Source organism: Corylus avellana, chromosome 5, assembly GCF_965113065.1.
Source record: "Corylus avellana chromosome 5, dhCorAvel1.hap1.2, whole genome shotgun sequence".
NCBI lineage: Eukaryota > Viridiplantae > Streptophyta > Magnoliopsida > Fagales > Betulaceae > Corylus > Corylus avellana.
Genome location: NC_142494.1, coordinates 23,282,765 through 23,297,108, shown reverse-complemented (window position 1 = coordinate 23,297,108; position 14,344 = coordinate 23,282,765). Strand labels below are relative to the sequence as shown.

The window sequence follows — 14,344 nt, the reverse complement described above, 5'->3', positions numbered from 1 at the left end:
AGCTCAGAAAGACATGCTTGCTGGAGTCTACTAAGAGCCATATGTTTTAGATTCGTTTTTCTTCACTATTTGTGCTACTAGGAACTCTTATGGGCTGTTGCCATGAGCCTCACTGAAACTAATCTGGGTCGTTGCTGCTGTGTATGGCTTATGGTGTTGTCATGTAACTGATCTTTCCACTGGGTTTGGGCTCCACCACGTGGGTCTGTAGCTCCATGAAGTTATCTTTTCTTCTTCTTTAATAAGAAAGTTGTTAAATGGAAGTGTGTGTGTGTATATATATATATATAATGTTTGTGTATGTGTATGTATATCTATATGTATATGTATATGTATATGTAACATACACACTTGTTTGTGTGTATGGATGTGACTGTGTGTGTGTGGCCTTTGTTTATCTGGTTAATGGGCACCTCACCTGTCTTGAATAAATGAGTTGGATTTGGTATGGGTACTATTATTTAATTAAATAGACAAGGCAAATGGGTATTTGTATAAACAGCTTATTTATAACCCGTCTATACCACTCTGACACCCTCTTCACCCATATTTTTTTTTTAGCTATTTTAAATTACTTTAAATATTTTTCAAGAATAAAATTTGAAAGGCTGAGTCTCACTCAGGCCCTGGCATTAGGAAGAGTAAAGCACCTTGTTATATGCTTTTGCCTTTAAACACTATGGTTGAAGGTGAGAAACTTGGGTTCCTTTGATGCTAACAATGACTTTGAGGCACTTTTTATACATTCTTTCGACAACGTGTAATGAAAATAGAGTTCAAATTTTAATCGGTTGATGATATATCTAGTCAATCCATTTTCTGATCTGGAAGATCTTGGTGTGGTTAGATTATGTTTTGAAAGGCTTCTATGTATTCTGCTTGTCATCTTTCAAAAAGCTTGGTGTTGTGAAACATTGCATTTTATACTGGTTATAATTATATGGTGCAGTGATCACCATTCTAAGCAGAAATTTCTATTTTAGGGATGGGCTCTTTGGCATGTCATTTTTAGTTGTATTCAATTTAGTACAGGTTCAAGGGGGTTCTATCTGAACCTTTATAATTCAATAGTTTTCATCTGCTAACACCTCTAAGATATTTTGTTGCAGGTCATACCATTGTTGCATGAGGTTATTAGGCTAGCACCAAATTTGCCCGAACCGTATCATGTACTTGGACTTGCCCATGATGCACTTGGTGATTATAAGAAAGCCTTAAATTTCTACATGTTTGCCGCACGTTTAAAACCAAAAGATCCAACTCTATGGAAGACAGTTTTGACCTGGTCCATGTAAGGTTCCTCATGGCCGTGATTCATTGTTTTCTGCACGTTGATCTTTATGCATTGAACAGCCATTCTTTCTGATTATGGTCGTAGTTATATTGTAATAGCTGGTATATCTTGAGTACATATGATACTTATGCAGAAATTTATAATTTTAAGCTCAAGGGTTTGATATTTAGCTATGTCATTTGGTCTTAGATATGCTTTTCAGTTCAAGTATAGTATTGCCCTATTGGAATCTCAAACACCTAAAATTTATGCAAGCTCTTTAGGCTTCGGCGGCATGTGTTGGTGCATTCGTTGATTATTGTTGTTGGAGTTTCGTTTTTGTGTTTTCGTTTGTCATGCTTGTCAAGCCCAACATGAGTTAGTACTACTCAACAATGGGATTCTTCGGTTTTTCTATGTCGAAGCAAATTCATTTGAGATATGGTTGAGGTTGGGAATGGAGGATTTCGGTTAGCTGAGAGAAGCAAAGGCATCTAGTGAGTGGTGGTTTTGGGCAAATGGAGCGTGGTATGGTTGTTGAAAATGATGGAGGAACTGCTCTTCAATGATGAAAATGTAAGAGAATGTTAACAGAACTTTTTGAGATGGCAGTTTCGTGTGTGTTGTGTAACAGCGGGTGAACAGTTATGGCAGATTTTTGGAGTTGTTGGAGTGCGGAGTAGGTGGGTGGCGTACTTTCATTATCATCTCGGAGGGGCGCTATGGCAGTGGGTGGAGCAATTGCGTGGCTTAGTTGAGGAAGGTGGTGAATTATTTTGGAAAGAATGATGTTGTTAAGTACCGAAACAGTGAGGAGGTTGTTGCAAACCAGGAGATGTTGCGGACGGTGGAGCATGGACAACGTTCAATCGGGGATGCCCTGGCAGGGAAGGGTAGTGCTCGGGAAATAGAGATTTGGAGCAGGGGTACAATTGGTAATTCTGGGATACACATGGAGAAAAAATTGGTAAGTTTTGCAAGGAAGATGATGCAAACAATGTTTGGAAATGACGCTGGACAGGCTAGAGATGACGGCACGAAGAAGACATTGGTTGATTTGGAGGATTTATTGGATTTGCAGCTGTTGAAAAATTTATTCTTTACTTTTAAAAATAAAGTGGAATGACGTTTGGAGCGATTTGAGATGGGCTTGGATTTGGAGGGGACCCAAAATCTCGAAGGCCCAATGAGGGAGGGTCATGGTAATTTTTAGTTGGGTTGTCGAGTCTCTGGGTCAGTGAATTTTAATGAATTGGATCACTTTGGTGGGCCTAAAGGAGTGAATAAGAGTAAAATGAAGGGCGTGGAGATAGGTGTGTGGGTGTGCATGGTTCTAATAATAATTACGATAGGAAATTGCTTTGGGATGAGTTGGGTTGAGTCATGACCTGGCGGGAGAAGCCATGGTGCATCGGGGGAGATTTCAATGCTATTTGATATTCGAGTGAGAGATCAGGAGTTACTCGTTTTTCTCTAGCTATGAGTGAGTTTTCAGATTTCATTTTTGATCAGGGTCTCATGGACATTCCTCTTATGGGCGGAAAATTCACTTGGTCTAACAATTGTGATGATCAATGCTGGTCAAGAATTTGTAGATTTTTACTTTCTCATTATTGGGAAGAACATTTTCCTAGTGGACTTCTATCGGATCATTTCTTCTTGATGCTAGATTGTGGGGTTTTGAGTAGGAGAAGTAGTATTTCAAGTTTGAAAATATGTGGCTGAAGTTTGAGGGCTTTGTGGATCAAGTGAAAGTATGGTGGAAGTCTTATCAGTTTCCAGGCTCCCTTAGTTTTGTGTTGGCAAGCAAATTGAAGGCTTTGAAAGGAGATTTGAAAAATGGAATGAAGAAATTTTTGGCAATGTAGGGAAGTTAAAAAAAGATTTAATGGATGGTATTTTGAGAGCTTGACGTCATTGAAGAAGGGTGAACATTGATAGAGGAGGAAAGGGTGAAAAAGGAGGAATTGTCTAGGGAGTTGAAGAGGGTGATTCTCTATGAAGAAGTAAGCTAGGGATAGAAATATAAAACTATATTAACCTTAAGCAATTTATACTTAATGTTAATATAGGTTCTGTTTCAATCAAATATTGCATTATAGCCCAACACATGAAAAGCTCTTAAGCTGCCCAAACTGAAAGTCACTTTAAAGGCTACAACTTGATCTTTCTTCCATTGCTGCATGGTGGATTATCTTCAATGAGCCTAGTCTTGTTTTTGAACTTTTTGCTTGTTGAAGGATGAATTTTGTTAAGGGGGGAGTCGTATATCTTGGAGAACATTGTCCCCTTGCTTGAATTGGAGAGTCTGGTTGGAAAGGAGTAATAAGGGCTTCGGAAGGCATGGAGAAATTCCTAGGAGAGCTAAAATGAGCTTCCTTAAGGCATTGTAATCTTGGTTTTCGAGTAATACATCCTTTGATATCTGGTTCACAAGTATTTTTTCCTTCTAAGCAACATAGTGATGATTCTATATATAAGGGTATGTTTGTATTTTTATTTGGCTGGCCAGGGTTCTCTTTTCCCTATTCATGGTTATATTCACTATTTTATGTCATTATCTCCAAATTTCTATTTGCCTTCAGCTTCTATTTTTCCTGGGTATTATAGTTGGACATGGAGCATCCTCTTTGGAGCATCCTCAATTACTTGAGATTTGGATGAAAATGAGAGAGAGAAACTTGAGAGAGAGAGAGTTCAGTTAGGTTAGCAAGATAGTTTTCTGCCCTAGCGGCGGCGCTAGGCGCTGTGCGCTAGGCTCTGGTGAGCCGCTATGGAACGGCGCTTCTCCATAGAAGCGAAATCCTTCTGCCTGTCAGCGAGGGAAGGGTGTCCTGATCTTCGGTTGGAGGAGAAGAGAAAAGGGTTCGTAGGGGTAATTTTCGTGAGCCATTCTTGTGCTTCATGGTTGGTGGATATGGTCGAGGAGGCGAGTCAATCTCTGCTGAAGGTTGATATTGCCAAGTCATACCGCGAGGGCGATAAGGCTTTGATGGTGCATGGGGGTGTCAATAAGGCAGGTAGTTTCCTGGAGGTGGCCGTTTTTGCTGAGGGAGGTCGTAAAGGAATCATTTGGCTACCTGCGGGCCGTGGAGGGAGGGGATGGCGTCGGTTTGCAAATGAGTTGCGGAGGTTGTTGGGTCTTCCAGCCCCTACGCACCCTGTTCCGGGAACGCAGCTCAAGCTTGGTTTGGGAGAATCCATCTCTGGATGTCACCCTGGGCGCTCCTTTGCGGAGGTTCTTCGTCTGACGGCTGGTTCTGAGGAGCCTTCCGTCGGGAGGAGGATAAGATCTTCGCAACTCATTGATCTTTTCCCGGTGAAGGACTCTTTCGAGTCCGGGTACGGTGAGTATGAGTCGCGGGTGATGGTGGATTGTTTGGAGTTGGAGTCGCCGGATCCTGCTTATCTTGTTACAGTTTCTATCCTGGCGGCGGATCATTCGAAGAAGAAGAAGAAGGAAAATAAGACGTTGCTAGGTTTTTTACGTTCTGCTTTGGGCCGGGTCCTAGCTGGGTTAGTTAAAGGGCTTTTATTTGGGCTGGGTGTTCGCGAGTTTGGGTCTTTCCTTAAGCCCAAACATACTGGGTACCTCAAGACAGTTTTGCGCAGGGGTATGAAGCGTCGTGTTAAATGTTTGCCCAAGCCTCAACAGCGTGGATCTGTCTCGCCAGGAGAGTTCGATTCTCCGGCCGATCGTAGTGAGGCGTGCGTTTCTGAGGTTTTTGCGCCGTTCGCCGGTGGTCTCGCCGGGGTGTCCAGCGATGATTCCGAGCTTGCGTTGGTGGGGTTGTCGATGGCGGAGGTGCATCAGGAATCAACTCTACAGGTTTGTGCGTCGGGGTCTGAGTCTCTTGAATCGGCAACGGTCCCTGTTTTTCCGACGGAGGCTGCTCTGCTGCCGGAGAATACCCAGAAATGGTTGTTGACTCCGGTGAGTACCCATGTCTCTCCTTTGCCTCCGGTGGTGGTTTCTGCTCCTCCGGTAGGAGCTGGTGCTGTTCCGTGAAGGAGGTTGAACCCTTTAAGACTGCTCCGGCGAAAGGGTTGCTTCGTCGGGGGTTTTAGGGTCTAGAAATGTCTCTTCTTCCTCTCTGCCTGGGATGAAGGAGGCTTCATCGTCGGTAAAGGGCTCTAAGGTTGTAGTCGAAGATTCACAGACCTGTTCTTTTTCGGAAAAGCATGCGGCTGAGCTGGGTTTGAGATTAAGCGAACCTTTTCCTCGAATGTCGGAGAATGGTGCTCCGATTTACTCCTCTGTTTCCAAATCTCAAATAGGGTATGCCCGGAGGGTGAAGGAGAAGCTTGCTAAGCAGTTGCAGAAGAACAAGGAGCTGTTTGTCGAGGTTGTAGCAGAACCCTCCGAGAAGGGGGTGGGGAATGATTCGGAGGTGGCTATAGATGCGGTGAATTTCGCCTCTAGTGTGGGACTATCTAATGGTGAAGGAGGTGATGAGAAAAGTCTTTTGCATCTCTTTTCGAATATTGAAGCGGAGTGGGAGCCCTTTACCCCTAAGGCAAAAGGAAAGCGGGAAATCAAGAATTTAGAATGCTCCATCAATTATGAGGCTAGAGAGAGACTTTCTCCTAAGCGGTACTATCGTCGTCAGGGCTGTGTTGGGACTAAAAATGCATTCTCCTTTCCTCCAGAGGTGCATTAGGGGTTTGGTATTTTTTTAGGGCTGGTGGTGGGTTTGTGGGCTTCAGTCTTTGGGTTTTTTGGGTGCTTTACTTTGGTTTTTCGTTTGGTTGTGGTTCTAGTTGGGTTGGGTTTTTTTGGGGTTTGTGTTTTGGGTTTTTTTTGGGCTCCTATGTATACTCTCTTGTGTACTTAGAGGCGCTTTGCGCTTTTTTTGATATATACAATTTACTTATCAAAAAAAAAAAAAAAGGGTATGTTTGTTATGTGTTATGAGGGACAGTGGTGTTTAGAGTGTTTTATGTTTTGAGTTGTTTATTTGTTCAGAGAATAGAAAGCAAAAGACATAAAACAAATAAACAAGCAAACATGGCCTAAATTGCCTGATTGATAGCATAGTTTTTGACACGTATTAACTATTTTTATGGATGTATTTAGTCACCTCGTTGCTTGTAAATGTAGAACAAGAATGGATTGATAAATAATGGAGATTTTAATGCAGTGAACATCGAAACAATGGTCAAACTAATTATTGCCTTTCTAAAGCAATAGCGGCAGAACCTACGAATATTACTCTAAGATTTTATCATGCATCGTTCCATGAGCATCTTGGGGATTATCAGAAAGCAGCAGAGTCATATGAACAAATATATCGCCTTATTCCTGAGAACATTGAAGCAATCACAAAAAGTGCAAAGGTTTTACCTCTTTCCTTGTGAATAAAAGCCCTTATGAATTTTATTTGAGTTTGCATTGCAGTTGTGTTATTATATGCTTTGTTTTAGTTTGCTAAATTAATTACCATGTGCTTTTTTCTTTAAATACTATATGGAGATTGCTCTTTTTTCTTGTTAGAAGAGTTTGTTGGGATTTTGTTATATGGGTATTTTGGTTTGTTTGGTGTACATGGGTATATTGGTCAGTTTGATATACTTTTCAACATATATAATAAAATGTGTGAGGTAGGTTACTATAATTGAAAACAAGCGTAGTTTTCTCCATATTTCCTCATGCTAACCCATTCATGGTATCAGAACCTAGGGTTTTATCCCTCTCCTCTTTCTCTCTCTCTCTCTCTCTCTCTCTCCCTTTTTGGTGTTGTGATTACATAAGGAGGAACGTCACAATTCCTTCAGAGATTAACTCAGATTGGACTGTTGAGCCTCCCCACTATAAGAACACTCAAATCTATAATTGAATTTGTAATCACCGTAATGTTTATTCACGGTGTGCTTTGCTATATATAAAGATTTACAAGATTTAGAGATTGCATAGAACTCCTAACTCCTAACTCCTATCCTATAATACATTGGATAACTATTCTAGAGATTAGATAGAACTCCTAACTCCTATCATATTATCCATTGGATAACTATCTCTAGAGTTTAGATAGACCTAAACTACTAGTAACCGGAATGCATTGGATAACTATCTCTAGAGTTTTGAGAAACCTAAACTACTAGTAACCGGATAGGAATGTGCTTCAACACCCAGCCACATACAATCCCCCTTTGTGCAACCACGTCGATCGTGAATGAAAGGTTTTGATTGGCACAAGTTAGCCGGTGATGTTGATGGCACAGACTCACCCAAAACGCTTAAGGCTTTCCTGAAGAATCTTGAGCGTTGGTCTTTGGTGGCAACCAGCGCAGACTGAACGTGTGTCTGCCCAATTTGTGCAACATAGGCACAAAACGAAAACCAACCACAACTGCTTTGATACCAAGTTGAAAGAGAAAGACTAAAAGATTTGGAGAAAGGAGTATTGTCTTATTCCACTATACTGCTTCGTACATGTACACACGTTTAAGTAGAAAAGTCCTACAACCTATTATGGAAATACACTAATTGCATATTACAATAATAGATATGAAAGCAGGTGTAATCAAATCAGGTAATAAACACTTATCATAAGTTTCCTCCTTCAACACTCCTAGCCTTGTGTTTCGTGATAACCAAGTTGTGTTACATATTGTGTCTAACTGGGTTTTTCTTGAAAGAACCAAACACAAGTTGATTGCCATTTCATTCGAGAGAAGATACTCAATAGAGATATATCTACACCATTCATGAAGTTAGAAGACCAGTTAGCTCATATGTTTACAAAATCTTTTTGTCGTAATCGGTTAGATTTTATTCGTTCCAAACTGAGTTTGTATGATATATATGCTTTAGCATGAGGGGGAGTGTTTGAAGAGTTATATGGGTATTTTGGTCAGTTTAGAGTATATGGGTATGTTAGTAAGCCTGATATAGTTTTTGACATATATAATAAAATTTGTGAGGTAGGCTACGTATCATTGAAAATGAGCCTCTTTGTCTCCATATTTTCTCATGCAAACTGATTCACATCCCTAATTCTATTTTATGTATTTATTTACAGGCATTTCTTTTTTGTAAAGTACTTCTACTTTTCTAACAGTTGTTTTCCCTGAGCATGTTGGCCAAGTATGACAAAATATATTGTCCTAAAAGTCCCTGAGTTTTGGCATTCTGATAGCTAACCTAAGATTTTAATTTTGACAATTATCTGAGTTTTGATCAACTTGGTCATTCTGTTTTATTTTCCACCTAATTTATAACAAGAAGAGATCCGGTTTGCATTTTTTAACATAAGTCCAAAAAGAATTTGGCACGTGTATCGAGAGCGATGTCATTATGCCACATATGCAAGTTATGCCCTAAAAAAAAAAAAGAAAGGAAGAAAGAAGGAACTGAATAGAGGAGTTGTGGAGGTGGTCCTCCACCCCTTTGCAGCCCCTCTGCTGGGTGGACCTCCACCCTTCCACCCCTACAGAGGTGGGTGTTGTTGGAGTCCCTCCCTGTCCCTCCCTGCCCCTAACCTTTGTAGGGATGGCAAACTGCCCCACAGAGGAACGGCGGTGGTTCTCCATCTTTGCAGAGGCTTGCTCACCTCTGTGGGCGTGGAGAACTAGCTCCATAGAAGGGCAAGGGTGGATCTTCACTCCAGCGGAGGCCTGTCCACCTCTGTTGGGGTGGCGAAGCACCCCACATAGGGGCAAGGGTGGTTTATTTCGCCACTCTCCCACCACACCCGCATAGGTGGGAGATGGGAAGTGGCTGCACCCCAACCCCCTTTTGTGGGGGTGGAGGGGTGGAGGTCCACCCTGCAGAGGGAAGGTGCTCCATTTTGTTTTTTCGTTCCTTTTTTTTTTTTTTTTTTTTTTTTTTTTTTAAATTTTTTTTAATTTAATATTATTATTATTATTTTAAATTTATTTTCTTAATTTCTTCTTCTAGCTAGTCGTTTCCCTTGTATACCCCCTGTGTACTAGGGTTGTGCCCCTCTGCGCTTTTGATATATAAACATTACTTATCAAAAAAAAAAAAAAATTATTTTCTTAATTTTTTAGGCATAACTTGCACGTGGTATGATGACATGGCTCTTGATACTCGCGGCAAATTCTTATTAGACTTAGCTGGAAAAATGCCAGCGGACATTTTTGCCATTAAATATTGGACATAAAATATAATGGAAGTACATATTTGTTGCTTGGCCAAAACTCAGATCCTTAATTATCAAAATAAAAAAAATCTTAGGTTTTTATCTGTCAAAACTCAGGAATTTTTGGAACAATTTCCTTTAATTTTCTCATATAAATTGTTTGTTCTGTTGATATTAGTTTTTGTCTTGCTTTCCATTCAGTTGTACCAGGAATGTGGTCAGCTTGAACATTCTATCCACCTTCTTGAGGATTATGTTAAAACTCATCCAAGTGAAGCTGATTTGAGTGTGATTGATCTGCTAGCTGCCATATTCATGAAAAGTAATGCACATGACAAAGCTCTCCAACTTATTGAGCATGCAAACCTGGCTTACTGTTCAGGAAAAGAGCTGCCTTTGAATTTGACAATAAAAGAAGGAATCTGTCACGCTCAGCTTAAAAATATGGAGAAGGCAGAGGTCTGTTGCATGGCTATTTTTATTTACTGTTATTGACTGTAATTCATAGGTGCTCCCTCATTCTCTTAACATGCTTTACTCATGGACATGGTAAAAGGGATTTAAAAAGAATGCCTTTGATATCATCATTTTCTATAAGTGCCAAAATCACTTATTTCTTTCTATTTAAAGAGTTGTACATCAATATTTATTTGAGGCATTTCATACAGTTTCAGCTAGCCTCATGGTAATACCAAATTACCAATATGAAACTTACTTTTTGATATTTAGCTTGTTGTGCATGAAACATGAACAAAGCAGTTTATTTTTTCATTATAATTGTTTATGGACAGAACCAGGTCGGCGAAACTATATGTTTGACAAGAGGAGCCTAAGACCGACGAAGACCCAGGGGCCAGCGATGGTTCAGGGAGTTTCGGGGGGGCTTCCGGTGGAGTATGTTATGGCTCCGACGAAGTCAATCTGGCTGGCGAATTCTGATAGAGGCCCGGTAGTGCCTCGCGTGAAAGATACGAAAGCTGGAGGTGGCGTAAAGCGTGTGACAAGAATTCCGGCGAGTGGGTCAGCAAAGCCGGCAGCGCAGTCTGAGCAGTTGTCAGTCTCTGGACGCATGAAGGGACGGGAGGGGATGGGGTACCATGCTGGGCAGACCTACTCTGAGGTAGGTATTGAGCTCCTCAACGTGAAGGAGACGTTGAGAGTTCTGAAGAGAGAATGTGACGTGGGGATGTTTAAGATTGACAGGGTGATTAATCAGATGAAGCTTAGTGGGCTTGGGCCGGGAGAGAAGGAAGTCGCAGCTCAGGGAAAGGCTGTATGGAAGGAGAAGGTGAAGGCTGGGCCGGGAGGAAATACTAATAAGATCAGCAGCAGGTTGAAGTTGAAGAAGAAGGTGGTGTTTAAGCCAAGAGGGGTTGTGGGCTCAAGTGTGGGCTATAGTCCAAGCCCATTACAAGAGAAAGGTGGGTTGGCTACATTGGCGGTTTCTGGAAAACTCGTGACTGAGTCGCGAGCTCTCACGCCTTCACCGGAGTGTTCGACGTTGGCCGGCAGAGAGCGAATAGGGGAAGAGGGGGTTGGGTCAGTGGCAGAAAGGAGTCCCAGGGTGGTTGTCGGCATGTCTGTGGGGGATGCTAGCGCTTTCGGGGCCGGAAGGAATTTAAGTCCAAAAATCCCCGCAAGCCCGGTGACGGAACTTCAGCCCACTGGTAAAGATTTAACTTTTCTGACCTATATGAGGAGAAAGACTGGGCCGAAGAATAGGGACGTGTCAGAAGCCTCATCGTCGATGTCTGGGCAGTCGAAGGGGATTCTGGGACCATCGCCGGACTTTTCGCAGAGGGTGCCGGAGACGTTATTGTCATCGGAGAAGCAACAGACGGCGCCGGAGAAGCCTATGGAGTCCGGCCAGGCTGGAAAGAGTGCATGCTTGGCCACTCGGAAGTTTCTGAGGGGGAGCCCATCTCGTCGGAGTAGTGATTTGGCCGTGGGGGAGTGGGCTCAGCAGGTTCGTCAGGGGGAGGAATGGAGTTTGGCTCCGTTGAGCAATTTTGGACAGAATAGGGTGGATCGAACTTTGGCATTGCAGCTGTCTGGGTCTGATTCAGGTATGGAGGGGGATAAAATTGTTGAAACAGTGGGTTTGGAGGATTTAGGATCAGACACGATTTCATCCAGCTGGGTAGTTGGTAACTGTCTCCATTTTTGCCCAAAAATTGGAGTTTCTGATGAGGGGAAAAAGGAGGAATTGGAGGATCTTTTCAAGGCTATTGAAGCTTCTAGGAAGCAGTACGATTCGAACTTGGGAGGTGCTTCTGCATGTGTTCCTGAACTCGAAGGCCTTGAAGAGATTGAGGAAAGGGAGAGGGGCGCTTTGGTGGATCATGAAGCTTAATATTGTAGTATGGAATGTGAGAGGGTTGAATGCCCTCAAGAAAAGGTTGCGCATTAGGGGTCTTTTGAAAGAATGGAAAGTAGATGTAGTGTGCTTGATTGAGACGAAGATGGAGGTTATCTCTCGAGAGGTGATTCATAGTCTTTGGGGAGGTCAACATGTGGGGTGGAAGTATAAAGGTTCTAATGGTTTGTCGGGAGGGATGCTAATGATGTGGGATAGGAGGGTTGTGGAGTGTAAGGAGGAGTGTGTGGGACTTTTCACTTTGGCTTGCTCGTTTCAAAATGTAGAGGATAGATGGGTGTGGGCGTTTGGGGGAGTGTATGGTCCGAATGAGGAAGTGGAGAGAAGGGCGCTTTGGGACGAGTTGGCTGGTTTGATGAGGATTTGGGAGGTTCCTTGGTGTTTGGGCGGGGATTTTAATATTGTACGATTTCCCAGTGAGCGCTCCAATGTTTCTTATTATTCATCGGGCATGATGGATTTTTCGGACTTCATCTCAGAGAATAATCTGGTAGATATTCCGATGATGGGGGGTCAATTTACTTGGTCCAATAATCAAGAAAATGAGAGTTGGTTGAGGATTGACCGGTTCTTGTTTTCTTCGGATTGGGAAGATCACTACCCAGCAGTTGTACAAAGGAGACTTCAACGCCTGCTCTCGGATCACTTCCCATTATTGTTGGATTGCGGGACTCCTTGTGGAGGTAAGAAGGGTTTCAAATTTGAAAATATGTGGCTTAAGGCAGAGGGTTTTGTTGATAAGGTTGCTTCTTGGTGGGGGTCGTATTTGTTTGAGGGTTTGCCTAGTTTTGTGCTTGCTAGTAAATTAAAATCACTTAAAGTGGACTTGAAAAAGTGGAATGAGGAGGTCTTTGGGGATATTGGGAGGAAAAAGAAGGAGTTATTGGGAGGTATCCAGGAGTTGGATGAGTTGGCAGAATCGAGAGGCTTAGATCAAGAGGAGAAAATCCGGAAGGCGGACAAGTTGAAAGATTTGGAGAATACTTTGTTGTGTGAAGAGATTCATTGGCGTCAAAAATCGAAAGCTTTGTGGCTCAAGGAGGGGGATCGAAATACTCGCTTCTTCCACAAGATGGCTAATTCTTACCGGAGGTACAATCGGGTGGAAGTGCTTCGTATTAATGGCGCTTTATCCGATGATCCAGTTGAGGTAAAAGAACACATAGTGCAGTATTACCAATCTCTTTATTCGGAACAAAGCTCTTGGCGCCCTAGAATGGATAACCAGCAGTTCTTGTCCATAGATGAGGAGGATAATAGTTGGTTAGAAAGAGAGTTTGAGGAGAAGGAGGTTTGGGAGGTGGTAAAAGGCATGAATGGTGATAAGGCTCCGGGTCCAGATGGCTTTTCCATGGCTTTTTTTCAAGCTTGTTGGGGAGTTATCAAACAAGACATTATGGCGGTTTTTGCAGAGTTCCATAGCAGACGTCAAATGGTGAAGAGCTTGAATGCAACTTTTATTTCTTTGATCCCAAAGAAGGCGGATGCGGTGGAGATGAAGGACTTTCGGCCCATTAGCCTGGTGGGAGGGGTGTATAAAATTGTGTCTAAGGTTCTTGCCAATAGGATGAAAACTGTTTTCGGTAAGGTCATTTCCATTTCTCAAAATGCTTTTATTGGGGGTCGGCAAATCCTAGATTCCGTTCTTATTGCAAATGAATGTGTGGATAGTCGCATGAAATCAGGGGTCCTAGGTGTTCTTTGTAAGTTGGATTTGGAAAAGGCCTACGACCATGTAAATTGGGACTTTGTTTTGTATTTGCTGCATAGATGTGGGTTTGGTGGGAGGTGGAGGGCTTGGATAGAATGGTGTATTAAGACGGTAAAATTTTCCATCCTAGTGAATGGTTCTCCGGAAGGTTTCTTTAGCAGTTCGAGGGGAATCCGGCAAGGAGATCCTCTCTCACCGTTATTGTTTGTGCTTGTTATGGAGGCTTTGAGTAAGATGGTGAATGCGACGGTTGACCAAGGCCTTTTGACTGGGTTTTCGGTGGGAAATAGGGTCTTGTCGGAGTTGATGGTCTCTCATTCCTTATTTGCGGATGACACTTTGATCTTTTGTGAAGATTCTATTGAGCAAATCCGGTATGTTCGTCTCATCCTCTTATGTTTTGAAGCTGTTTCGGGTTTGAGAGTGAACCTTGGAAAATCAAAGATTGTGGCCATTGGTGGGGTGGAGAACATTGGGGGCTTAGCTAACATCCTTGGGTGTAGTGTTGCCGAGTTGCCGATGAAGTATCTGGGTCTCCCTCTTGGGGCTTCTTTCAAGGATACGGCCATGTGGAATGAAGTGATTGAAAAGATGGAGCGTCAGATGGCAGGTTGGAAGAGAATGTATCTTTCTAAGGGAGGTCGCTTAACCCTCATCAAGAGCACTTTGGCTAATCTTCCGACTTACTTTTTGTCTCTGTTTCCGATTCCTGTAAGTGTAGCTAAAAGGATCGAGAAAGTCCAAAGAGATTTTTTGTGGGGAGGGATGGGAGATGAGCCCAAGTTGCATCTTGTAAGTTGGAACCAAGTGTGCAGCCCTCTTCGTTATGGTGGTCTTGGCATTCGGAAGTTGCACCAGTTTAATCAAGCTCTTTTGGG

At 42.5% G+C, this 14,344-nt stretch overlaps 1 protein-coding gene across 3 annotated transcripts in view; it reads left to right on the top strand.

Annotated features, from left to right (window-relative positions):
* Nucleotides 1-14,344, top strand: part of LOC132180277 (tetratricopeptide repeat (TPR)-containing protein) — a 39,125-nt gene that overhangs the window by 1,623 nt on the left and 23,158 nt on the right. For all 3 annotated transcript variants that reach the window (XM_088516347.1, XM_088516346.1, XM_088516348.1), the window contains 3 exons: nucleotides 1,110-1,291; nucleotides 6,415-6,610; nucleotides 9,580-9,837. In XM_088516347.1, coding sequence (XP_088372473.1) covers nucleotides 1,110-1,291; nucleotides 6,415-6,610; nucleotides 9,580-9,837 — 636 coding nt within the window. The remainder of the gene's footprint in view (nucleotides 1-1,109; nucleotides 1,292-6,414; nucleotides 6,611-9,579; nucleotides 9,838-14,344) is intronic.